This window comes from Lingula anatina, chromosome 1 (genome assembly GCF_051362555.1).
Source record: "Lingula anatina isolate TDL-2025a chromosome 1, LinAna3.0, whole genome shotgun sequence".
NCBI lineage: Eukaryota > Metazoa > Brachiopoda > Lingulata > Lingulida > Lingulidae > Lingula > Lingula anatina.
Window position 1 is genome coordinate 58,305,803 of NC_141767.1, and position 27,038 is coordinate 58,332,840.

The 27,038-nt window shown below is 36.0% G+C and overlaps 2 protein-coding genes across 3 annotated transcripts in view; one reads left to right on the forward strand and one right to left on the reverse strand.

The window, feature by feature from the left end:
* LOC106178095 (mediator of RNA polymerase II transcription subunit 13) lies at nt 1-26,364 on the forward strand. Of its 2 annotated transcripts, none has more exons than XM_013561126.2 (30): nt 1-226; nt 535-787; nt 2,580-2,667; nt 3,361-3,444; nt 5,006-5,151; nt 7,247-7,429; nt 7,780-8,107; nt 8,983-9,075; nt 9,281-10,060; nt 10,496-10,754; nt 15,077-15,149; nt 15,551-15,699; nt 15,990-16,089; nt 16,405-16,565; nt 17,047-17,225; nt 17,498-18,321; nt 18,721-18,846; nt 19,174-19,344; nt 19,567-19,664; nt 19,783-20,032; nt 20,263-20,322; nt 20,532-20,687; nt 20,894-21,111; nt 21,311-21,493; nt 21,811-22,186; nt 22,582-22,850; nt 23,133-23,384; nt 23,648-23,815; nt 24,085-24,200; nt 24,509-26,364. In XM_013561126.2, exons 1-30 carry the CDS (start codon nt 158-160, stop codon nt 24,639-24,641), a joined length of 6,345 nt encoding a protein of 2,114 aa, XP_013416580.2. In that variant the 5' UTR covers nt 1-157; the 3' UTR covers nt 24,642-26,364. The 2 variants fall into 2 exon arrangements, with proteins under 2 accessions (XP_013416580.2, XP_013416581.2); XM_013561127.2 differs by having other exon boundaries at nt 21,814-22,186.
* Nucleotides 26,362-27,038, reverse strand: part of LOC106178096 (N-acetylglucosaminyl-phosphatidylinositol de-N-acetylase) — a 3,394-nt gene continuing 2,717 nt past the window's right edge. Inside the window, exon 7 of the mRNA XM_013561128.3 lies at nt 26,362-26,997. Within this exon, the coding sequence (XP_013416582.1) occupies nt 26,890-26,997 (108 nt within the window). The 3' untranslated portion in view covers nt 26,362-26,889. The remainder of the gene's footprint in view (nt 26,998-27,038) is intronic.

Genomic DNA, 27,038 nt, shown 5'->3' on the forward strand with positions numbered 1-27,038 from the left:
CACTGAGGATTGTTCCGTACCGCTTGTTCATTACAGTCGCCATTATTGTCGTGTGAGAGCTAATGAAATTCAAAGATTTTGTGGGATTTATGGCTTAAAAAGGAGTTTGATTTTATAACCAAATTTCCTCAAAGACGACGGAGGTCATGGAGTGACCATGAGCCACCCAAATCCAACGGGAAACGGCTGCAGTCTAGAGGATTGCCACACCAACCTCTTTGCTTTGGTGAGTTCATGAACCCGTACTTGAATGACTGTCTGAAACATTTTGTCGTCAATTACAAATGTTATTTTATTAAGAATTATCAAAAGTATAGTGGTACTGCATATAATATGCCGTGGGATATGTTCCATGTTCTTTTGTACGAATTACCCGGTAGGTACATGACTAAATTTCAATCTGGCAATTTCCCATAAGAGGCGCAGGAGGAACTTCGCACGTAGTTTCACGTATCGTGTTAGTTTGACATAAATAACACCGGGGTTGACCCATTTTATATTTTTCTTAATTTTGGTGTTGGGTTTTTATTTCAGACTGACTTAGCGGGTATCAAGTGGCGTAGACTGACTCATGGAAACGTCTTCTGTATTGACCCATTGGATGACCCTATTCTGTTAGCCTTCACCAAGTGTATTCAAGCTGATATATTATGTGTGTGGCGACGGGTTCACAAAGCAAGTGAACAGAGAATAAATAATGACTACCTGAGCAAAAAAGAGCTTTGGGTATTCTGGTATGGGGATGAACCAGCAGACCTCAAGAGTATATTGTCTACAGATTTATTAGGTAGGAATATTTTGTTTTTATATATGTATATATACAGAGAGAGAGGGGGGAGAGCTGGATTTGTTCTTTACATATTACTGTCTGGTTGTAAACTGGTGATGGAAAAAGTAACCTTTGAAAAAGGTGGGGTTATAAACTTGTTTTGCTTGAAATATTTAAAGAATGACCACAATTAAAATCTGGTCTTCATGATCTTTAAAAAGGAAACGAAATGGGATTTCCTAAGAATAAGATTGTTTAGTAGGAAGTATAAGAAGACGTGAGTTTACATTTCTTTTTATAGACCTATATACTCATGATTCTCATAATGTCAGAAGAGAACACAAGCTGCATGTTTTATAGACTCAGAAGTGTCAAGTCTCAGTGGTTATTTTAGGATTATCCAGTGACAGATGTTTTCTTTATGTGCTGTTTTCAATTTTTTGTGTGTGATTGAAATGTTCGGAAATAACATATACAAATTGTTATTGAAAGAAATAGCTGATTTTCAAAGATATCCTTTGTTTCATTGATTCTGCCTATTGACAGGTGAATCTATTTATCTGAAATATCCTTTTATTTGAATGTATGTAAAATATGCAGTTGTAGAGGGTCACTTACATGTGATGTAAGTTAACTGTTGTCTTTTCAATGGCAGTTCGCTTGCACCACCTGAGGTGGTGAGCTGGTTTCATTATACAATTAATTGCAATTGACCTCCGGGGAAAACACTGTCATTTACAAATCTAGCATAGTAGAGAGCTCTTGTGAAGAAATCCATTATTATTCTGGTAAAACATGTCCATTTATACAGCTTGGAAATATGTGGACGCTAAGCTGAGAACAGATGGTCATGGGATAGTCTCGCGGATTATAAAAATGCTAACTACCCTCAGTGTAACCTTTTGTCCAGTTCTTGGTGTTGAAAGATAACTTATGTCATTTAAATGCTGTGAATGATAGGTGATTAAAACGGATATTAGACATATTTTCATCAAAAGTAGCATAAGCTTTTTGGCTTGCAATTAGTTTTTAGTTGATCTTCAAATGGCATTTTAGTGTGTAGGAACAGATAGAAAAATTATCGTGATCTACAAACATGAACATTTTGAGATGGATTGAGGATTAATATTTTATAACACTGAACTGGCACTGAACTATATTCTGACAATGATAATATAGTTCAGTGCCAATGAAGTATGCGCTATTATCACCTGGTTTATTGGTTTTATAGTAGTAGTTAAGGAATTAAGCTTTTCAAGATGTTTAATTTGTCTTAGTTGTAATCATCTGATTATTTGAATGAAGGTAAAAAATAATAACAAAAAGCACAAGAATTAGTTGAGGTGGAAAGACACCATGACTGTAAAGCAATAACGTTATGTTTATACTTATATCCACAGATGGTATATTGATATTTTGCTGAATGCATTGGATAATTGTACACTATAAATGGTTTGCCATCTAGAAAAAACTATAAAATGGTTGATACTTGGTTAATATGTCTTCTCAGAAAGTCGGTATGGTGGGGAAGGTGATCATTTATCCACTCCATGTAAGACCTACACTTTAGCTGATGATAGATTGCACATTGGTGGAAGTGAGAAGGCTGTAACAAAAGCTAGTGCAAATAGCTTGAAATCTGCATAATAAGTATTGCCTTGGGAAGTGGCCTTTTTATGTGACAGACGCATTGATATAGCACTTCATCTGCAAGCTTTCAAGAAAACATCGACCTAATCTGTATCATTTGTCTATGTGCATATCTGAATGTAATTTTAATTTCTTTCTCTCTTGTTTTCTTGTGTTTTAGCTGAAGAGGAAGCTGGGTGCTGGGACACTGGCCTGTCTTATGAATGCAGAACCTTGCTGTTTAGGGCACTCCATAACCTTATTGAAAGGTAAGTTTATGAACAGTACCATATGCCTGATGTTAATACAGATATTATATTTATTAGTATTATGATATATGTAGACCCCCAAATACTGTGTAGTTCAAGTTTGTGCACTCCATTTTGATTTTACCGCACTTTTGTATGTTTTGCATCAATATTTGATTTTGATAGACATTGCTGCAACTAACAAGGTGGTGATTTATTAAAAAATATATTGTCCTTAGTTTATTGCTTTTACTGTAAAATTGCCACCTAACTATGAAACATTATACTGTTTGCAAATTTTTCAAAAAAAAAAAAAAAAAATGTGTGGGTCAAGAGCTCTGGACTTATGAATTTATAGATTATTGTTGACTTGTATTGATTTTAAATTAATGTGGAGGACAGCATACTTGAAATACCATGAGCAGGTCTAGACGAAATATAATCTACTCATCTGGAATGACTAATGTGTCATTAAGGGCAATTCATATCTGTGAGAATTACCACTTAATTTTGATGTGGACAGCCAGAATCAGAGGGGCATTTTCTACTGATTGGGTTGATTTTTTTAGTTACTATAATGCCTGGAAAACTTTTAAATAGTAAAATTGAAAAAGTAATGTCAACCCATGGTCACGCAGATAGTATTTTGCAGCAATACTGTTGTAGAATATTTATTGCTTGATATCCTGTGTAATGATACGTTTTTTCTTTCAGATGTTTGTTATCACATAATTTTGTGCGCCTAGGGAAGTGGTTTGTTTTGCCACTTGAGTATGGATCAAACAGCAGTGATAAAAGGTAGGATGGCATTTTTTTCCCACAAATTTTACCTAAAAAATAAATGTCTTAAGTTGAAGTGGCACTTATTTGCATACTTGAATATTGACAGATTCTGACTGGAGTTCATTTAAAATGTCAAGGCTCCCTGTTGATTTTAGTTTTTTAAATGAAATTTTAGGTGATTTTACCACCCAAGTGTTGGAAGAAGGTTTTGAATTGTGACAATATTATATCAGATAAAAAAAAATTATTCAATCACAACAAATGATGATATTTTTGTATACTTTTGAATTTTGGCATAATCCTCAGATGATAGTATGGCGTTGAAATTTACTTTTACTTTTGAGAGGGTCAAAAATACAATTCACAGTTTTCCTAAGGCCCTGAACAATTTTAAGTCATTATCCACAATCATTTTATCAAGTTCAGATTCAGAAATATCTCATAAATGTGCATTTATAAGGGAATATTGTGATTTGAATAATAATTAAAAATGCAATAGGTAGATAACCCATGTAGGTTATCTAAAAGAAAACCAGATCAAACACTTGGAAAATCTTTAGTACTATCTCCTTAATCAATATTTCAATTTGATATGATTTTGTATTTCTTTATTCCATAATAAGTTATACACATGATATGCTTAGATAGCAAAGCAAGATCCTGTCTAGAAAAAGGGTCATGCTTGAAGACCGTCACAAAAAAGATTATTTAACAGATACTGATTTAAACAGCATCTGATCCCCAGACTGGCGCTACAGTGCCTTGCCAAAGAAAACATTTAATTCCTAACTGTACAAGACTGTTTACATCTTGACTAGAATATTTGACTTGTATCTGGCAATAGGTATGTAACAAAACTATCATTTATCAGCTGTTCCATATGGCAATTTGAAGCCAAGTGGTTAACTAGGTCACTCCAGGGGCTTTATGTTGTTGTTGGTCTGTGTTCTGGGTGCATTCACATTAGACCTGTTAAAGTTGTCAGTTTCTAAAGATCAGTGATTGAACCGACCAAGATTATTATATTATAGGTAGCTTGGCAGGGTTAGTTGCAATTAATACCACCATGTGAAGTGCCCCATAAGACTGACACTTCAGGTGAATAGTTAATTGCCTGAACAGTAAGCTATGTACTTGCCAGATTAATTACAATCAACACTACTGAACTGCAGTGTACAAAATTAAGAGATCTTAAAGCCATATCTTCATCCTTCTAATGTGAATGTGCCTTATATGTTGATGTCTACATCTTAGATTATACAGATTTTGGACATGTTTATTTCATTAAGTCCTGGGAATAAGATAATTACATCAGTTTAAAAAGTAGCAATTTCCTCCTTCTGAGAAGCTTGCATTTTAGTCTTCAGGGAAAATCAAGGTTATTAGTGATATAAATGTGTTGCCATACCTTTCAATTAGAAAAAATTCTTCAATAAGACATTTATTTATTGCTTTAATGAGAAATGAAAAAATAAATTTGGTATCTTAAAATTGTTATGTTTTAGCTGTGTTATCCTTCCCATAGAAATATTTATTCAATAATTATATAGGTTTACATTATTTTACTCTATTTCAGTGACCACCTTTCCTTTTCTTTCTCATTCTTTCTGCATGGTGAGAGCACAGTGTGTGCCAGTGTGGATGTCCGTCAGCAGCCAGCCGTTTGGAGACCTACTCTACAACACCTTACCTTAGCTCAGAATGCACAGAATGGGATGCCAGGTAAGGCCCAACTTGTTTATCAACCTGTTCATTGAGACGAAAAAATTTGTTTCACAGTCCAAGCAAAGTGTTCTAGTTTGGGGGTAAATGTTTATCACTTTCTTTTATGTTAAATAGCACTATCTTTAACTGATAGTCATACTGTTATTATGAGCTATTTTCAAAGAGACACTTCATGCACCATCAACTGTTATAAATTGCTGAATGTATTTTTCCACCTGAGTATAAAAACAGATTTACTTTAATTGGTCCACCTTTGGGACTACAAAATATTAACAAAGATACAGAATTAAATCAAATCTGATTAGGTTCACTGGTCTAACTATAGACATAAACCCCTGAAATGGAATGAGAATTGTTTTTGCTTGGCTGCCTTGGGTCAGTTCATTGGCCTAGTTATGTGTAGAACAGACGGAAAGTTATTGATTTCATTGATTCAATGCGTATAATCACAGCAAGTTTAGTTCACCTGGACCCAGGTAGTAAATTATGCAGTCTGAAGAGCCTGTTGACTTTGACAAGATTGCTGCTCAAGATTCTCTCCCAGCACAGTGGTCACTGAACTCAGCATTGTGAGAAAAGATAAAAGACACTGTCAGTGAAGCTCTGTTTTTTTGCAACTCTTCTAATGTAGCTGACAGTCCTGTGTGTAATATATGCTTCTCCTCTGCTGGCTGTTTACTTAATCTCACTGTACACATGGGGGTTGGTTAATGGTCTCTGTTCCTTCCCATGTTTTCCAATAGAAGAGTACAGTCAGTTATTGCATTGTAACCTCTTGATCCCAGAGTGCCTGAGGTGAGCTGTCTGGACAGAATTAAGTGTTATTTTTCTTTCAGACTTCTAGATGTTGCATATTAACTGAGCAGGGAAACTGGCTTCAGTTACCACAGAGGCAAGTTTTGTCAAGGCAGACTATATCAGTCAGAACTGCATGGGGGTCTGCTTTTAAACACTTTGTTACTTTGTCGCTCCTGAGTGATGGAGGAAATTGATATCTGCTGCCTTGACATGATTACACGCCTCACTTCAGTTGGCCAGTGACATACAATTGTTGAGTGCCTTTGCAATTCATTGTTATTTTAATGAAGTTGAAAAAGTTTCAATAACGAAGAATTTGTGTTCTGTCTACCTGAGGAGTATGGTATTTGCCCTTTCAGGCTTTGGCAAATAATAAGTTAATATATTAGACTGTGGATGTTAATTTTTAAGGTTTCCTTTGCTGTCATTTCCTTGGTAAACTTAACCTGGGCAAAATTTAAGGAATGTCTATAAATCAGCTTGGGCTAATATAACGATATACATGAAATATTTATGTTCTTATTGGTGTAAATGAGCAGCATGGTACACAGCTGCTTGTAGAATGAGTATCAACAAAAATGACCAAAATGAGGGGAATAAGCAAAGTGATAATTCTAAACAGCATTGTTAAAAAAACATGTTGATATTATTATGTGGAATTGAATATGGCATGCATGCCTGTGTGGTTGTTTTTCCTGTTAGGTCGTTGTTAATGCGCTCTTGCCTTGGCACTCGACCATAAAACATAAAGCATATAAATCAGCAGTGTTCTAGTGTATCTGAGATGACAGAGCCTCGGAAGCATTCTCTACAACCTCAGGGGATGTTGTGGACTGTGATTTGGACCCATAGGCAAACTTGATTAACCTTTCTCACCTGGCATTGTTAAATATAGGATTAAATGTACAGCAGTGTTGTAGTTTCATCATTGATTAGATGTTAGCACTCAAGACTAAAATGTAAGGTTGATTGGGAATTCATAAACAAGGTGGAATGTGGAGTACATAAACAGGCCAAGTAGCTAGAATCTTATCAGTTTACATGGAATTTATTTCAGTGGTTGGCTATTTTGTTTTCTTCTCCAATGACCCATATTATAGATATTTGAGGGATAACAAAGTGGAGATATGATACAACAAAGTTTGCCATTCATTCCCATGTGAATGACAATTTAAGTAAGTATCTGATAAAGTAATTAATGATTACTGAGTTCTGACTTTAATAGCCAGTATTTTATGGCAAAAACCTATTAATCTTCAGCATAGAAATAATTTATTGTTTGCATTGTTCCCAGTACTTCTGGCCCCATATGGTCTGGCAGGAACACTTACTGGACATAGCTATAAAGACGCAGATCAGGACACAAGGAAACTTGTGGAGGAATGGCAGCAGTTCTACCCCCTGTGTTCAGACAGCAAGGAAGGAGCAGGCAGTTATCAGAGCAAGCAAATGCCACAGGTGGTGGAGGTTGTGGTTGGTGAGTAAACCATGGACAAATTAAGCTGACATTAGGATAATGAAATTGAAATTGAAATGAAATTGACAGATACAAAACACGTGCAAAGGTTGGTTTGGTCACTCATAGGGAGTCAAAGTTAATTCAGTAGGAAGAGGTAAACTGGATAAATATTGAAAACATGGGGGGTCAGATTATGAAAAAAAATGTTCAAAGAAATACACAAATTACTGGTGAGACCATAATTTACAAAAAATTCCTAAAGCCCTTTTTGTTTCAAAAAATTAACTGAAAATGATAACTGAGAACCATCAGATTCAAATCAAATAAATTCTATGAATGGTAGTGAAGTTAAAGCCTCTTACTTACAGGTGGGGTGAGGATGCGCTATCCATCTCGATACGTCTTGATGACAGAGTTGGACAACATGCGTTCCAGGACAATCTGTGGCACTGGACAAGGACGCGGAGATGCCAACAGGACCAGTGGGTTGCCTCTACATACAGCCTCAGCCCTTCTCTCCCCTCCCACCTCTCCAGCCTCTGGCCAGGTGATAGGAGACACCTGCCTGAAAGGTTTGCCACTCACCTCCCTAGATGAAGGCAAGAGGCTAGGTTCTCAATTCACAGAAACCCTCAGTGATCTTATTGTGGAGCGGGTGTGGCAGGAGAGTTGCTTGGCTGTGCCCTCAAGCAAAAGGTGACATTAAGCAATACACCTTTGTTATACTAAACATACTAGTATATTTATCTATCCTAAAACATGTTAGAAAATTTACATTTTTTAAAATTTGAAAACAATTTGAATGCTTTCTTATGCCTTCTGATTTCATTCATAATTTTCTGAGATGCAATTTATTGAGTTAGTAGATAGTGAAAAGATGCTATTTTTCTTCCCAGATAGCAACAAAGACAAAATGGCACCTTTTAATAAAGGAATAAACACAAAAGGATTCTGTGATCTAGTGCTTCTTTAATTGTCTCACCAGATACACAATTTCATAATGGCAGTAATCTATAAGCATGCTTTCACTAATCCAAGTAGAGACTGGATTTGATTATGAATTATTGAACAGCACCAGATAATTATCCCTGGTCTTATGGTGGAAAACATAAAAACATTTGTGTGTGCTCAGCTAGAGAGACCATGATAATGATATTGATTTCTCAAAGTGCCTTGTATCAGTGTGTAAAATTTCATTGTCTGATGCAGTGCTGATTGATCTTATGATAGCATGTAAGCTTATGGCTTGGAAGGCAGGCTGCATCTGTCATGAGGGCAGATTTGAATTGAATGACTTAGAGTGTGAACTCAGTTTAAATCAGGTTTTTGCTGGTGTTTTACTGCTTATCCTAACCAATGATTAAGATTGGGAAGATTTGGTGTTGATCTATTAACTGTAAGTCTCGGGCACTGCAATAACTGGCTTAAAGTGGCAATGGAAGTAATGATTTGTCAAGTATTAAAATGGCAAATTTTTCTCCCAATCCCATTAATGCATGTATTGTGCATGTTATGACTTATTATGTATTAAGGCTGCCTTTTTATGGTCATGTTTTACATGTCCTTTTAAGGTCTGTGGGAAACGAAAATGGTATTGAAGAAAATACAGTTGGAAACTGGGATTTTGTTGATCCAGTGCAAAAGGCTCATTGTTCTTGTACCAAGTTAGTATGATCGTATTTTGCAAAATTTTAAGAAAAAATTTATCATAAAAAGAAGTTATAAATATATAAATTTGATTGTTTACATTTAAATATCTTGTAGAATCTTTGTAAAAATAGTTTAATAAATAATAAGGAATAAAAATACATTAAAATGTTTTTCATTTAGATTTATTGATTTTTACCAATACTATATTTCACGTTTCAGATTGAAGGGTAACAAACAGAGGCTGGGATTTGGACAGAACAAATCTGGCCTTCCTGGGGGTAAAGAGAAAAGGGGAGATAAACTGGAGAAAACTGAAAAGGAGAAATCCAGACTTTCAAGAGGAATGACACCATTTCACAGACGGTCTCCTTTGAGTGATGATTTGCTTACACAAGACTTAGACATAATGATTCAGAGAGGAAGTGGAGGTCTTCAAGGAACAGGGAACGGGGCAGATTATCCCTTCAGTGGGTATAAGAGTCAGCCTGGATCTAACCTACCTCAGTTCAGAACTCCAAATTTTGAGCAGGGGGGAATGGGTATCCCTCGCTCTGATGCTCCCTCTCCCTTAGTGGCTACTCACAGCCAGCCGTGTGAAGGTGGGCAGTCCTCCGATCCTACCATGCCCACCCTCAGTCCACACCCACCCCCTAAAATACAAGACAAGGACCATGTTAGTAGTGCTAACACTGTCCCACAGGAATCTCGCAATTTACCATCTCAAGAGACAACAGCCACAGCAAATTGCAACGACGGATTCACTGCGGGTAAAATGAATGGATTACCTCCAAAAGGAAATAATTTCATGCCACCTTATCACCGTCATATGCCAGAGCCAAAGGTTGAATATCCACACAGTAAGAGTTGGCTTGATGCTCAACGCCATAAGCTGGAGGGTCAGGGAGTGAAAAGACCCATGTTACCTTGTAAATTCTATGATAGAGAGGAGATGCAAGAGTCTGGGGAATTGCTGTATGATTTTGGTTTACTCAATGCATGGTAAGTTTCTATAAAAGAAAAACTTTAAAAGTATCAATTAAGTGTACTAGCATCTTTTAGTCAGTTTGATGAATACATAAGACAAATCATAATGTTGCACCAAGTCCAGAGTAAATTTATGATTGGTATTTTACTTTTAATTATCTTTCACTAAGTCCAGCTTCAAACATTTCATATTTGCAAGAAATTCTCAAGAAAATTTTCATCTCGCATATCACATATAACTGAATGTTAGATATTGCAACACCTGCCATCGACCTTAAACACAGTAAATAATGTCGAAAATTTAGATGATTGATTATTGCATAATGTTTTTTCTTCATGCAAGGCCCACCTATGTGACTCATAAGTTTCTTCTCAAGTGTCATTTATGATGATATGAAATGAATTAGTACTTAATTAATTATATCATTCTTTTTTTTTTTTTACTTCAAGGTTATCTCATCCTGTGAAGAAGTTCAGAGGAGATGGTGACCCAGACTCCCCACCAATGGTGAAACCTGAGCCCAGGCACCCCCATGGCTATGGCCATCCTCAGGTCTCTCCTAAGCAGCACTCTCAGACCTCTTCTGGTCCACCTGTGGACCCCTACGAGTTCTCAGATGAGTCATCGTCAAATGCTGGTAGTTTTAGACCCAGAAGTCTGAGAAATAGTAGGGATGAATTTTCAAGGCCATCGCCATTTTCACGCCAAGTGAGTAGAATATTTAACACATTGATAATTTTTATCTTATTTTAATTCACTGATTCACATAAGTATACTTTTATGTCAAATATCTTATAAAACAAATCTTGCTTTTAAAACCATTGCTGCTTGTATGATGGGAAAGTGTACTTATGTTAATAAAATTAAATGACAACACAAAACGGAAGTCTGGTTTAGAACAGAACATTATTGAAAAATAAATCAAGTGGAATAAGAAAAATTAATCTTTTTGGTCATTGACTTGACCTCCATTTTTGTCTCTTTAATGTATTTGTGAGAAAGTTACTTTTTGTTGCTTAACTATAAATAGGTTCAGTTGTAAATTCTCTCTTCTTATTTACTTGAAAATGCTCAGTAGGTCTTTTAGTACTTATTGTACCACCAGCGTTAGTGCTGGCGGTACACATGGTTTTAGTCCCGACCGGATCTTTCCGCCGGCTTCGCCTACAAGTTACCGTTACCGCTTCTCCTCCTAGACGGTAAGGGCCCCCGTACCCATCTCTTGGATTTAGGTCACCTATAATCTCAACTTGTTCCACGTAAAATTTGGGCTTTGTCGGTATTGGGGTCTGGGTGTGGCACTCATTGCAATGCACCCTTTTCCAAAAATGACAAAATTAAATGCTAATTATCTACCCTGCGGAAGGGGTTATGGGAAAAATTTCTACAGACGGCTTTCCAAAAGTCATATGTGTAGATTTCAAATATGCCCTTGGATTTGACCTTTGACCTTTACTTCAAGGTCAAACGGGCCAAAATTTTCAAAAAAATAAATTTTTTTACGAAAAAAAATTTTTTTTGCCCTGTTATTCAGACACCACACAGACTTAACCAATAATATTATTGGAAAGTGTTACCCTTCAGGTCATCTTTCATCTCTGTGAATTTGGGGTCAATCGGTGCATTTTCATGGGAGTAGCGGCCATAAGATGCCGAAACTGAAAACTGTCTCTAATTCGGGAACCGTTAATGCTAGAGACCCATTCTTTTTTGCATTTTGTAGAGCATGTTAAGCCCAACACTGAAGGTGGTCTCCGTTTTTTTGTATACCAAACAGTTTTCGAGTTACGCTATCGTAAAGTACATATTGGTGGTGAAAGCAAAATGTGCAGTACGGTATAGTGAGGTGGCTAAGCCAAAAAATTGTGCAATAGATGATAAAAGCATGAAACTTTCCACGATGAATGACCATTGGGTGTTTGTCTTTTTTGGATCGGGGGGTTGACAAACACCCAATGGTCATTCATCGTAGAAAGTTTCATGCTTTTATCATCTTTTGCACAATTCTGGATATAATTTGGACTTAGCCGCCTGACTAGTAATGGATAATAAACTGAACTTTGCAAATTTTGCTTCCCTTTTATCTCCAAAACTGGCAGAGATAGGTCCATAGTTACTATTGAACTTGAATAGGAGGTCATATACTGGCAATCTAAATGTGACCTTGAAATTGACCTTTGACCTACTTTTCACCATGAACTGAACTTTACAAATTTTGCTTCCCTTTTATCTCCAAAACTGGCAGAGATAGGTCCATAGTTAGTATTGAAGTTGAATAGGAAGTCATATACTGGCAATCTTACTGTGAAATTGACCTTTGACCTACCTTTTGATGAACTTAACTTTGATTGTACCATTTTAAGTTATATATATTTTTTGCATATTTTGAAAATTCTTGTTGATTGCATTTTTACAGCTTGTCAAGCAAAAGACTGTTGGCTGTATCCCTTATTTTGTGTATGTGGGGGTCTATTCGAATGCGCTTGCTCCAGCTGGTGGTACAATATTCGGAGGCGGTATCGCCTCTCTGATCCTCTAGTTATTCTTGGTGCATGACTGTATACATAACCTTGAATGTGTGGGTAAACCGCCAGAAACAGTAAACTAAGATTTAAAGATGGGATCACTTGTCAGTTTTGTAAACTCGTCATTTATAATATATGTGTGCATGCGTGTGTGTGTGTGTGTGTTTGGAGTTATATATTATTTTAAGGCATAAGCTACAGTCATCTTTATCTTTCACACTTGGCAAAAAGTTCATATAAAAGCCTGAGTCTAGGATTAAACATTAAAAAGATTTGAAGATGGTAAGAGACACCATTCATATAATGAGCAGGCATGAAGCATGTGTTAGGAGTACTGTGAAGAGATGAGAAGATGCTATTCAGTGGCAGGTTGATAATAAAGTGCTTTTCCGCTACAGCTATTGCCTGGATCAATAAAGACAGTTAAGATGGAAATACGTTTTAAGGCAAGCTAGTTCTGATCTCATATTATGTTTAGATGAAAAGCAGCCAGACTATGTGCCTTGATCATTATCAAGTGAATTGGTCCCAGATTGATACTTGTTTGTTAAAGCACACATTGACTTTGGCATTGAATGTTAGTGAGACTAAACCATATTTTTCTCTTGAAAACCTAGAAATATGGAAATTTAATATTCTTAAGGTAAATGAGTTAAGTGAACCAGTAATAGGGTCAGAACCATTTTCTCTTCTGAATTATTGGCAGAGATTAAGAAGCCCTCTCTTGGTGTAATTAGAAAGCCCTCCTTTAGTGTTATTAGGAAATACTTGTGTTTTATAAGCCTACCGTGGCTGCAGAATAATGTTTTCTGGAAGGTGATAATTGTTTTTGAACTTAGAAATGGCTTCTTGAACTTTAGTGAATGCTACTAGGAATGTCTAAGCAATACTTTGCACTCAAGCCTCAAGAATGTTACGCAAACTGTTATTGAAAGCAGCAACACAGAATCCTTAAACATTTTGCATTACTTGAGAAAGTACCTGAGTAATTGTCTGGCTTTAGTGATTTTGACCTCAGCAACGGAATAACTATGATCTGTTTTGATGTTTTCAGAAAAAAGTATAAAAAATAATCATAGTTACTTTTTCATGATAAAAAATGCAAGCCGCAAAGAATTTTTACTAAGGTATAATTCACATTGTGATCCTTCTGTCAACCTAATATCCTGATTTAGTGTGTTCAAGCGTGATGGAAGTTGTATATCACTGACAGCCATCTAGCCAATGGCTCATTCATCTGAACCAGGAAAAGATCAAAGATATAACCTGACTCAGTGCCTTTTAATGTATAGTGTTAAAGGAAAGGTGAAAGTTAAAATAGTGTTATGTATTCTGTAGGTGAACTTGATGTTACACTACATAATACCTCCAGGAAAAAAATGAACTCTGGAGTTTAGAGAGAATAAAGGTGGGATTAGTTTCATATATTTTGCAGATGATTAGAAGATTTCTTGCCTCAGTAGCTTTAGGTACTGCAATATGAAATTCATTCATCTATTTAGTGAGTGTAACTTTTGGTTGCACTAATAATTTTTAGATTTAAGTCAATGTTTTTAGAGCAGAGAGGGAAAAATAAGAGAATGGTGAAACCTTTGAAGTTTGTTAACAGAAGAGTTAATTGAATTTTTTCAAATACTTGGAGTTGTTCTTTCATGTGAAACAGTTTTTACTCTTTATATAAACAAAAAATTGCCTAGTCTAAGCATGCAACACTTGTGCAGACCCATACATCTTCAAGAATTTTAGGGGATTCCAATATGCATCACAGTATGTCATTTGTTAGTCAAGTAAAAGTGATGGTGATTTACGACTCTGGAGGTTGTGAGCTGACAGCCAACTGACTGTTCATGTCCTGATTTGCCCTTTGCATCACTCATGGCTGAATTTCTCTGAACTCTTGCATCCAATTTCTGTGCCAGAGCTCTCAAGGGAGGTGCTGGTGAACCTTCTAGACTCAACATGTGTCTAGACTCACACAAAGTATTTGGATTCCACCAAATTTGAAACTCATGGGTTATTTTGTTACTATTATAATTTTGTTTGATATTATTTAATATTCTATAGTGAGGTCACTGCCTCACCTCAGAATTGTCTGTGACCCCAATAAACAGAACATAGTATTATTGAATTTCTTGCACAGAACTAGCAGCATAAAAACCAATCATGTTTTCACCCACTGAAATTATATAGGGGAAAAACATGCTAGGCAGAGATTAGTGCTCTTCAGCCTGGCTAGTAGGTTTTACATAATGGCTGCTTCTTGAAGATATTAGCAGTGGCATGTTTACGTAATTGGTTTAATTAGACTCTAGACACACCAGAATTTATACATAAATTCAGATTGATGTAAAGGTATAAAAAATGTTCATAGTTGCTTAGACATCAAATAAAGGTTGTTGTCACATGTGCTGAGATATATTCATAAATAGAGTTCCCAGTTCTACGAAACCTGCTGGGGTTGTGGATGTATCTGTGCTATTGACATGTCATATTATTAATTTCAAGATGGAAGAGGAATCCAGGGAGTCTGCTGCAGGCAGAGGGTCAGACAGTAAAGAGGACAGACATGGACATGGAGGTTATTGCTTTTTTATTGCTTTCTTTCTTCTTATTTATTTATTTATTTATTTATTTATTTATTTATTTATTTATTTATTTTCATATCATTTATTTTAACAGTTTAGATCTGTTTCTTTGGAATAAAATGCCTTTACTTGTGAAGAAAGTCATTTTAAATTAAATCATTTGTTTAATTTGATTCACTGCAGTATATTGTAAGTGGGATATTCTTTATTTATAAATTGTTTGTGAAGACAAACTTGTAACATATGCAGTTCTCTGTAAGTTGTCTCTCATGTAGTACTGATATTACTTATAACAGAGGCATGGTGCTTAATAATGACATTTAAAAAACCCAATAAAGCAGAGAAATGATCAATAAAAGTACATTAAATTGACAAATAATGTATTCTTCTTCAGACATGGGTCCCATAGGTTCTCCTCTAACTCCTGGAGGCTCGGGTCCTATGAGTTCAGCCAGTCTCATGAGGGAGAGTGACATTCGCCCAAGCATGAATGACCTGCAGAACATATTTGATACTTCAGATGATGACAGCAATGATGATGCAGTAAGTTGGTTTAAGTTTTCATTGAATGGTAATGTTTTATGTAATGAGTTTCATTTGCATTACATGTTGAGGTATGACTATTTTAAGTTCACTTCAGTTATGGTATTATAGTGTTTTACTTTGTTTTCCAACTTTGAAGTCTTCTTAACACGTTTTATAACATTCAAGATGAAATATGTTTCATCTAAAGGGGACCATTTAAATAATTTTTCCTTTTATCTTAATTAAAAAGGCTTGTGCTACATCTTAATCCGTACATTTCAGTATTTTTTAAATAGTATTATTTCCAGTTTCAGCCTCCTTCCCCTCCACCCAGCAATAAACCAGAAGAAACCACCATTAAGTCAGCAAAGACAACACTTGTCAATTCAGGAGGTTCTGGTGCCATCGGTATGTATTTACAATAAAACTGCAATAATAAAACTGTTTATATATATATATATATATATATATGCACACTCCAGTGCAAACATTTTTTTACTGTAAAAGCTAAAGGTGAAAAAAATATTGTGTAAAGCCTGCAACAAGGCAATATTTCTGAAATCACTGAATACTTGTAAGTTTAAGCTATTTGCCAAGTTTTGTCATGCTCAGTTAATGAACCATACATTTTGTTTATCTATCAGTTTTTAATTATCCTATTAAATGTCAAATTTTAGAGCATCTCCAAATATAGTATGCTGTTTCATTTTTCTGTTGAACCAGATACTACTCAGTTATCAAGGATGTTCCCCACCCCACCTTCCCAGGAGAACAACATGGCCCACTCCCCTTGTACAGGAACTGATGTCCACACTGACCCCTCTTCAGTGCTGGATTCCAGAGTGGACCATTTTGCTCAGATGAGCCCATCACATGAAAACAGGGTAAAAATCAGAAACATATTCACTTATTGTCATTCACCTCTGTCCATCTGAAGTTTCCTTCATCTTATATTGTAGATAAAATAAATGTCATAAGAATTCAAGTAGGTGTGTAATAATCTGTAAATTGGCAAATTGGATTTAAATTGGAAAAGGGAAAAGGTTGGTAGCTATAAAATCTGTATAGTAACAGCTAAAAATAACTTTGCCCTTAAAATTTAAATATTTGATACAGGGGTGTTGCTGGATTCTTCTGTTGATTAACAATGGGATCTAATTATCACTTATTTAAGGATCCAAGTATTCTATTTTTCCCCTTGTAGGCTGTTGTTATCTAAGTTTGTTGAAATTCTAAGAAATGGGAACAAAATTCATCAATATGAAATCAAAAAGTAATTCAAACAATACTGAATTGGCAATATACGTATAACATATTGATTGTTCAAAGTTAGTAGCTCACATTTCCTCTACACCTATCCTGCAGGACTGGAGCTTTGTATTCAGACCACCGCCTTCAGCAAAGTTTGTGGGTTCTGACAAATATGGTCCTATTGATCTACCGAGTGCAAAGATGTCTCCAGTCCATGTTCCTGTGGAGCTGGCTTATAGACCATCTTGGCAGTTTCCCATCCCAGTCATTGAGAAACATCATCCTCCAGCTAAGTAAGTTCACATGTGATCCATGTGTGTTAAATACATGTTAGACACTTGTTATACCACCAGTGATTGGACAAGAATTGAAGTTGGTGATGACTTAAATGCCTAATGTGCTAAATGCTTCATTCATTGATTGAAGATGTTTGAAGACCAAATGCTTTGTGAAACTGTAGACAAATGGTCAGAGGTATTGAAATGTTTGTGCTGTTGACAGCTCAATTTCTGTTGTTGTAATGAATTTTTAATTAGATTTCTTATTTTTTTGCATCTTTTTACAGTCAAATCCTCCCAGGTGTCCCTGTAGCAGAAAGTACGCCAGTCAGAGGTTTGGGAGAAAAACCTCATCCCTCTCCAGCGACCTTCACGGGGACTTCCCCTGGGTCTGCAGGGTACATAGGGCACTCACCTGCAGCTTACCCTGGTCCAGGGACCTCTCCAGCAGCTTTCACAGGTAGCATGCCTGGGGCTTCTCCAGCAGCATTCCATGGGATGGTCCAGCAACGGACCCCTGCAAGTTATGATCTGCAATCTCCTGCTTCAAATGCATCATCATATCTGAATAAAAATTTGAGTTCTGTTGATAATCAAGGCACAAACTTACAGATGCCTGAAGCCCATGGGCTGGTATTGAATATAGTACTCTCTGAAACCCTGCTCAATTTATTCAAGGATCATAATTATGACAGTTGCAATATTTGTGTGTGTCAAGGGAACATCAAGGGGAGCGATGTTGGGCTTTATCTGGATGACCCAACCAATGAGCCTCAATACAGGTGCACTTGTGGCTTCAGTGCTGTCAGGAACAGAATATGTGGTCAGAACAGTGGATTATTCTACGAAGATGAACTAGAAATCACTGGAATTCCCCATGATCATTATGAAAGGAGGAAACCCAGTTTGTTAGCAATAGAACCGAAGAAGGATGAAAATGGAGTCAGTAAAACTGGGTCTTCAACACTGTCTAGTGATATACCACAAGATTTGTTGTTACTGCTCCAGGAAACTTTCTCTTTCTTCTTCCCAGCTTCAGCATTCAGGATATATAACCAGCTGGGCAGCCTTGGGGGAGCCCCACTGGATACACCATTAATGGAGATTAAAGGTGAGTAATGGTTGTGGAAGAAATGGATAAGTGGTTTTTTTCTGTCTCCTTTTTAACTGTCTTTTAAACAAGCTGTTTTAAAGTTCACTTAGGATTCCGAAGGAATGGAAATAGGAAAATTAAGTCTAAATCCATTTTTTAGTATTCTTCAATGTAAATGATGTAAATGTCTATGTGGAGCTAAGGGCCACTAGCTGCAATGCTTTAGATTTTAGCTAAAGAGATGTGGTGAGAATTATTTTCCTATAGTGGATTTTATACTGAAGGTGAGACTGGTAATGACACTCACAGAACACACAGAAGTGCTTAACTAATATAAAATCAATATGATTTGTGCAATAGATGTTTGATTCCATATTGTCTGTGGTTTTATAGTTATGCTTTATTGTTGCATTGCAGATGGTTGTGATGCATGTTACACTGCCCTTGAGCAGGGAAGACAAGCCACAGATAACTGCTCTTCACAGAAATTGGAAGAATCTGTTGTCAAGGCTTCCTGCCTGCACAAGTGGCCTTACACACACAGTAAGTTGAGAAGGCCATAATACAGGATTACTAAATGACTTTTTTATGGGAAGTGAAGGGTTATTAAGAAGAAAAGGCAATAGTGGATAACACAAGTGTAGGAACAGCTGAATGTGTGTTTTTAATATATTCCACATAATAGCCATATGAAATATCATATTTGGTTCCCTTGGAAAGAGAAATATTGTCTATGGGTTTAGGTAACTTCATAATGTTATAATAGGTAATGCTCTCTGTGCAATGAGTGCATTTATATGAATGAAAATAGGATATATGAATTTGGTTAAGATTGATGTGCAAAGTAAAACATTGTTCACATTTGTACAGGAGGTGCCATCTTGCCAACCAACCCACAAGATGTGGTGCGATTATTGAAGTCTCTACAACCACTCCTCCAAGATGCAATACAAAAGAAACGTACCACAAGGTTATGGGAGCAGGTGTACCAGATCAGTGGGCCATTGTCGTGGAAAGATTTCCACTTGCTTGCAGGAAGAGGTTAATTGATTTTCTTTTCTTTTTTTTATAAAGTCTATGTTCATAAAAAAAAATCACAACTGCTGTTAAGGACAAGATGTTTATTTGCTTATAGGAAAGTTTACTTGTGACTGCATTTGAATGGTGGGAATAGTCAAGATATCATTTCTGTCATAGTTGAAAATCAAAAATGTGAAAAGATGATTTGATATAAAAATTTGAACCATTTCTATTTACTTCTAGGATCTGATGAGGCACATGAACCTCAGCCTATTCCTTCACTATTGGTGGGATATGACCGGGATTGGTTATCACAGTCACCATTGGCAATCAAATTCTGGGTAAGAGTTCAGGCTGCATTGCCTGCTCTGTTTATTACATTTTAAAATTTTAACCTGTATAATGAACTTATATCTGGTTATGATCTCAGTCCTCAGAATTTTATTTTATTTTTTCCAGGATAAACTTCTGCTTGAGCCTTACTGCAAACCTCGAGACATCGCATATGTTGTGGTCGCACCAGAAAATGATTTTGTTTTAAATTATGTGAGGAATTTTTTCAAAGACCTGAGCACCATGTATGAGTTGTGCAGGCTAGGAAGACACAGTCCTATTGACAAGGTTCTGAGAGATGGTATCATGAGGGTAGGAAAAACAGCAGCAAGGAAACTTGCTGAGGAACCTGTGGATGCCTGGTTTACTCAGATAGGTAGGATTGCAAATGAAATACAACCAGTGCATGTTATTGTAAACTTCATTTTTATGAATATTTCAAGGTAACCAATTACACATGCTTCAGGGTTTTATATATATATATATATATATATATATATATACACACAAAAAAGGGAATGAAAATAATTTCAGGCAGAGTATTACAATTAAAAGGTATTTTTGTTCTTGGACTTGGTGATAAAATTATTACATTGTTACTTTCAGGTGATTCTGTTGTTGCATCTAAGCTGAAACTGTATGCACAAGTATGCAAACATCATCTTGGTAAGCTAAAATATTTTCTTTGCATAATTTTATAACTTGATAGTATCTGCTTGAAATTTGTTTGATTTTGCGAGTCAGGAGATGCAAGTTATGTAAGGAGTGGGATTTTATTTAAGTATTTGACATATACAAGAGGCACTTTTTTTTTTCTACATAAAATGTCATGATCAAAAGACAAATAGTAGATATGAATTCTGCTTTCTTTTAAGCCCCATTTTTGTCCCAAACCCCACTGGACAAGATGTTTAGTCCTGGCGGCGGACGGTCTACCTATAAATCTGCTGCACACTCGGCTCCTTCTCCTGCACACACACCTGATGGCCAGGGAGCTGCCACACCAAACCACAACGATGACAAAGATAGAGGTAGGGAATCTGCTTTTCTTAACAGCTTAGGCCAATATTGAGATGACTATTTATACCAGTGATTGATTATTATAATTACAAAGTTAAACATTATTTTATGGTACAATTTTTTTTATGTCACACTTAATAATGAGGTATTTATAAAAACTTGGAAGTCACCTGAACGATGAAACAGAAAAATTAAATAAATTATGTCCAATTTTCAGATTTTGGATCAGAGGCTTCAGGCCATGGCAGTCATGGGGATGGTGACCATGATGAAGCATCTGAGGTGCCAGCTTTAATGGTGTACATAGTTGACCCATTTACCCAGGGCCAGCAGTGGGAAGGCATCAGTAGACTCTCTATGATGGGACTTCTCAGGTGCTATCAAGAGTTAATCAATAACTTGCCTGAGAGCTTACAGAACAATGTGCACTTGCAGGTAAGGGTGTTGATGATGAAGAAGATGGATAAATTGGTTATTAGTATCAACACGCTTTAGTAAGTCCCAAAGTATACATAACATTTAGAAGATTTCAGATAATTATACTCACTGAAAGTTGGGGTGGGATTATTTGCTGCTTTTGTAATATAGAGTTTTTGGAATAACTGTGAATTCTCCATCTTTTCTTCTGTTCCAGATATTGCCTCTCCAGACCATCCTAGATCGCAGTGGGGATTGTAACCATATGCAGCACATGAAATCCATGGCCTTCTCTATCTTTAGTCAGTGTAGGCAGGCCCTGACACACACTGTGGTAGGAAGGACTCTCACAGGATTTGGTCCAGCTGCAGCTGCTGAAGCTATTTGCAAAAGAAGCATGGTGAGTCTGTAGTCTTGTTGCTTCCACTTCTAATATGTACATTAAAATTTTGTTAATGATCATGGCATTGAAAACAACTTGTATTTTATGGTGAACTGTCATTGATTTGGGCTTATTTGTTATGTTTCATTTTGATTTTTAAATTGAATTGTCCATGATTTGTGACTGCTGTAGCTGAAGATATAAAATGAAAAATAATGCAGAGTTCGATCTTTGTAGGACACAATTGACCTACTTTTCACATTGCACTTTCAAATAACAGGCATTCCTGTTTATTCTTTTGATTTATATTTTTTTTTCATTTAAATGTCTTCCAGCAGGATAAAATGAAGATTCAAAACAAGCTGTATAGTCCACCATATGTCCTAGCCCCCATGAAAGACAAGCAATCCCAGCTGGCTGAGACTTGTGGAGAGGTCAGAGAGCGGAGTGCCAAGTTTTTCTGTGGTTACTGCCTGTCAGAGGACCAGAGGTGGCTCCTGGCAGTATGCACAGATGACAGAGGAGATCTGATGGAGACCTGCACTATTAACATTGAGATTCCAAACAGAAACAGAAGAAAGAAGGCTTCGGCTAGAAAGATTGGACTACAGAAGCTGTGGGACTTCATTCTTAGTGTGATATCAACTACCACCCTACCTTGGAGACTGGTAATTGGGAGGTTTGGCAGACTGGGGCATGGAGAGTTGAAGGGTAAGTTCTCCCATGGAGTCTATTCATGACTGTACCAGTGTATTACTAAGACATAACTTTCAATTTTGGTCTGGCTGAGAAAGATCTGGTATTTAGATGTGTAATGTTTAGGGATACTTTGGTGGAGACTATTTTAGAGATCAGTGAAAAATAATTCAGTTTATTGTTCTTTTTTATTCCTAGATATACTACTTAATCAAAAACATGCCTGTGTTAAAATTTATCACTTCCATTTATAATACAGAACCAAGTTTATAATAGGAGTCACTTTTGTAAGAATAATATTTTGGGCGAATAAAAAACATAATATTTCAGTTTTTTAATTGGACTTAAACTGTAGAGGTTTTATGAAACTTGTAAAATAAATTATTTATTATTTTCATGTTAAATTTTAGGTTGGTCAGGGTTATTGAGTCGAAAGTCCTTATTGCGCGCCAGCAAGCAGATGAGAGATATTTGTGACCAGTGCTCTGTTCTGAGTAATAATGACTACCCCTGCATTTTGAGTGCCTGCCTGGTGTCCATGGAGACTCAGAGTACATTCCTGGTACTGCCTGACTCTGTGAAACCAGAGGAGAAAAGGGCCAGCAATGCTCCCCTAGACACTCCACATGATGCCTCTGTCACACACATATTGGTATTCCCAACATCATCTACAGCTCAGGTAAGTGCATATTGTTAATTATTACAATAAAAAAAGATGTTTTTAACAATTGTTGTGGGTTATGTACAATTGTTGAATTTTGAAATATTTATTTATCTTCAAGAGTAATAATATAGATAATATGTCGATTGCTAGAATGACTACTCTAATATTAGAGAGATGATTTTGGACTTTGTAACATCATCATAAATCATACTTTTTTATGTCTAGAAATCTTGCATTACATGATATTTTTGGGAGTTATCCATGTCTACTAAATTCTTGCTTTTCACTTTCCAACAGCCCAATACTTCTGCTCAGACAAACGAACATGACTTGGCAGCTCAGCTAGGCACAGACCTTGGAGATGATGACCCTCTCTTTGCTGGACTCTCTGAAGATCTGAACATTGATCAAGATCTGAACAGTTTCTTTGGTTTGGCCGACTCTCCCAACCAGTCCCCTGTGGGGTCTCCCAAGGCTGATGGCCCAGGTTCACCTGGGATGGGAGTGGGTGGTAGACAGTCTCCTTCTCACTACACACCAGGAGGAAAGGTGAGAACAATAGATAGTAAAAATAATACAGAGAAACATTTCATCACTAGCTATTTGAGAATGAATTTAGAATTAACATTTTTCACATTGTCATTTTCAGTAGCAAAGTGAGTGTTTCTTCAGTAGGATAACATTGTTTTTGTCTGTTCAGTCTCATCCGTGTGCTCCTGTAGATTTCTTTAAGTAACTTTTATTAACTTGAATTCTGTTTCATTTTGTAAAGATTAGCTTATTGAATTTCCTTCAATTTATCTCTGTGACAGACAAACAGAGGAGCATCCATTTCCCTGGACTTGCAAGAAGAGGCCAATCTTCTGCAGCAGCCATTGGCTATGGGGTACTACCTGTCCACAGCAAAGACTGGGCCACTGCCTAAGTGGTTCTGGTCCTCTTGTCCACACAAGGAGAATGTATGCCCTGTCACTTTTAAGGTAGGAAAATCATTTTCTGCAAATGATTTTTGTCATTAAAGATACTTTAAAAATGATGTCCTTGTTTTATAAGTTATTTTGTGTTAAAGTGCATATTTAAGCATTGATTAGCTAATAAAACTCATTCTTATGTTGATATTAGATCAAAACAGCATCTCTGTCACTACAAGCATGTACACATACTCAGGCATGTATTCTGTGTAGTTCTTCTTTTCATCAATTGAAAAATAAAATTCGAACTTGATTATTTTTGCCAAACAATATTCCAGGCTGCCCTCCATGTGCATGTTCCTATGGTGCAGCAAAATCAGGATGAACTATTCCACACCAATATGAATAAGCTGTCCCATCCACTGGATTCAAATGCCACTTGTGATGTTTTAAGGTAAAAAAAGAATAGTTAATTCTCTTAATGTGGTACATTCATGTATTGTTTCAAAGAAATGAACTTTGGGGTGATGATAACATATATTCTTGCAATTTGTTATACATAGATGTAGAATTTGTTGTAAGTTCAAGCACTTCACAGCTATTCTTATCAAAAAAAGAAGTAATTTAAAAAGGAGAAATGGTTTTCCTGAAAAGTTTGAACTAATGAGTAGAGAGGCCTTTTTAAGAGAGTTGAAAGCTATGCTTTTTAACTAAAGCGTAATATTTTCTCTTATAACAAATAGAATTTAATGTTGTTTTCAGGTATGTCTTGGAGACGTATAATGCTCTGTCATGGCTTACCATTGATCCTGCCAAAAATGACCGTCGCACTTGTCTACCAATCCATTTTGCCATCCTCATGCAGATCTACCAAGCCATGAATGTGTTTTTATAAACATTCAGCAATACTGCAGGTGGAATATCAGTGGTCTTTTTTTAGAAAGCTCTTTTAAAGCATGTGCAACAAAATTGAACTTGTATTAAAAGTTGAGCTCTGATTTCAACAGTATTTATCATTTATGAATACATTATTGAGAAAGAAGGGTAGCATGATGCCTGTTTCTTTGAAAAGGCTGCAAGTCTTAGAACTGTTATTCCTTCGTGTCTTCTCTTGTAATATTTGACAAGCATTTAAAGTGCAATGAAAATGGAACTCTTTGCAGAATAAGAAAGAAATGACATAAAATCTATGTAACGTTTACTTGATGTCATTTTCAAATTGCAATCTAGTCGAAGATTAGCCATTGTGATATATTTTCATAATATCGAAACAATGGTATATAATTTGGTATGAGATGTATGTATTACTGATACAGTGCAAGCCAGTTGTTCACATGCAATTCTTCATAGAAGCATTTTATATCTTGTATATATGAAGGCAGATATGTATATAAAGAATATAAGAAGTGAAAAAAGTGCGAAGAGCATCCTTCAGAAAGCATAAAATGCTCAGATTCAAGTTCACCTGCCAAAATAGATAAATATTTAAAAATTTCTATCTGGTGTATAGAAGTTGCAATGTTTTATCATCAGTATATAATGTTCTGGAACATTTAGATGTCACTCCCATTATTATCAAGGCATTGAATTAAAATAACCGTTGTTTTAGTAAAGGGTAAGGTGTATTTACCAAAACTGATCAAATTGTGCAAAAAACACTTTTAGGGTTTCAGATTTAAGGAATATCTTTTCAATTTCAAAATGAAATTGTTGCATTTCTATTTAAAAAGACAAATTTGTGTGTTGAAAAGGGACCCTCTTTTATGTTGTTGCATATTTTAAATTTTTTCATCAAATTACCTCATTTTCATGATTTACTTTACTTGATTAACTATACTTTTTTTGTGCGCTGCTGTCTACTTTTTATACCATCTTAATTTTTATAGAACTGTAAATGTCAGCATGTATATGCTTGACCTGAGTTATCAGTATATCATAAAAAAAAAAGTTTTTCTCTATTTTGGCAAGTAGTTCTCTAGGTATTTATGTCACGGTGTCATCTTGTTGGCTGATGCTTCTATGTGATAGTTGTGTCATGGGAAGAATAGGGTACAATACAGGCATATTTATTGACTGTTATCAGTGGAAGTGTAGTATATTTTAAGACTAGTTTTGTACAGGTGTATAGCACTGTGCTACAATAATGCACGTAATAGATATATTAGAAAATATTTATTATTATAGTGTAAATAGTTGTGCACGATATTCTGAGCCCAGTGGCATTGACGAATAGGTGGTGAGAAGTAAGGCAACCATACCACAGCTGTGTGAAAAGATAGGAAAACAGGCCTTTACTTGCCTACAGGTGCTTCTGCAACAGCTGTACATTGTGCAACTTTGTGTGTAGACAGTGCCCATGAAACTTGAATCAGAAAAAATGGTCACACAATCATGTATAATCTTTATCATGTTGTAGTTGTGATGCTTGGTTAAAAAATCATGGAGATGTGATATATCATCAGCTGTTGCCATGTATAGTAGCTGTGAAAATTCCAAATATTTTAGCAGTTCAGATTATAATCCAACGTAACTGTAAGTTAAACTATTGAAATTGTTATATTTTCTTGGTTGGAAGTACAGTAGCCAGCCATGCAAAAATAAAATTATAATCAAAATAAGCTTGGTTTATGTTTATTTATTGCACATTCCCATAAAAAAGACACTTTGCATGATGTAAATAAATTAAAATGGTACAATTATCAACTTCAAGATCATTTGAACTGTGGTAAACACAACACACCAGAAATACTAACACTGATTGACTAAAGGACATCTATACTAAATTGAAAACATGGACACGCTGACATGAATATAGCTGTTAACAGGTCAATATGGTGGTTTTGAGCAAGAAACACTTGAGAAAACAAAAAGTAGTGCACCATAAATTCCATGTGTATGATGGAAAGTTCACGTTTATGACATTTCTAGTTCTCACTATATGCAAAGGTCCTTAATCTTTTCAGATTTAAGTCAAAATGGGCCTAATGAGTGAACCAGATTTTACTGTGATCTTCTGTTTGTTACATATTTGTTGGGTGTAAACATTGCATCTCCTTAAAATACTGCATTAACCAGAGGACTGACTCTTTCAAGCCTAGGGATATCAAAGCACTTTGCCCAGCAACGGTTTATCACATGGATAGTTACTTTCCACACAGGGGTTTCAGTGTATTCATTATCATGTATCTGGAAAATGCCACGTAAAGCCACCGAAACCACACATACTGGCTGGCATGAGCTTCCATAGCTTTCTGTAATGAAAGAATTTTTTAGCAATATGGATCTGCTGTTG

Excerpts from the sequence above, each read along its gene's own strand:
- LOC106178095 (XM_013561126.2), top strand. The coding sequence starts at position 158 with ATGAGCCACCCAAATCCAACGGGAAACGGCTGCAGTCTAGAGGATTGC. Across the intron at positions 8,108-8,982 it reads GCTGTGCCCTCAAGCAAAAG|GTCTGTGGGAAACGAAAATG; the intron begins GTGACATTAAGC and ends TGTCCTTTTAAG. Across the intron at positions 21,494-21,810 it reads CTATTTGCAAAAGAAGCATG|CAGGATAAAATGAAGATTCA; the intron begins GTGAGTCTGTAG and ends AATGTCTTCCAG.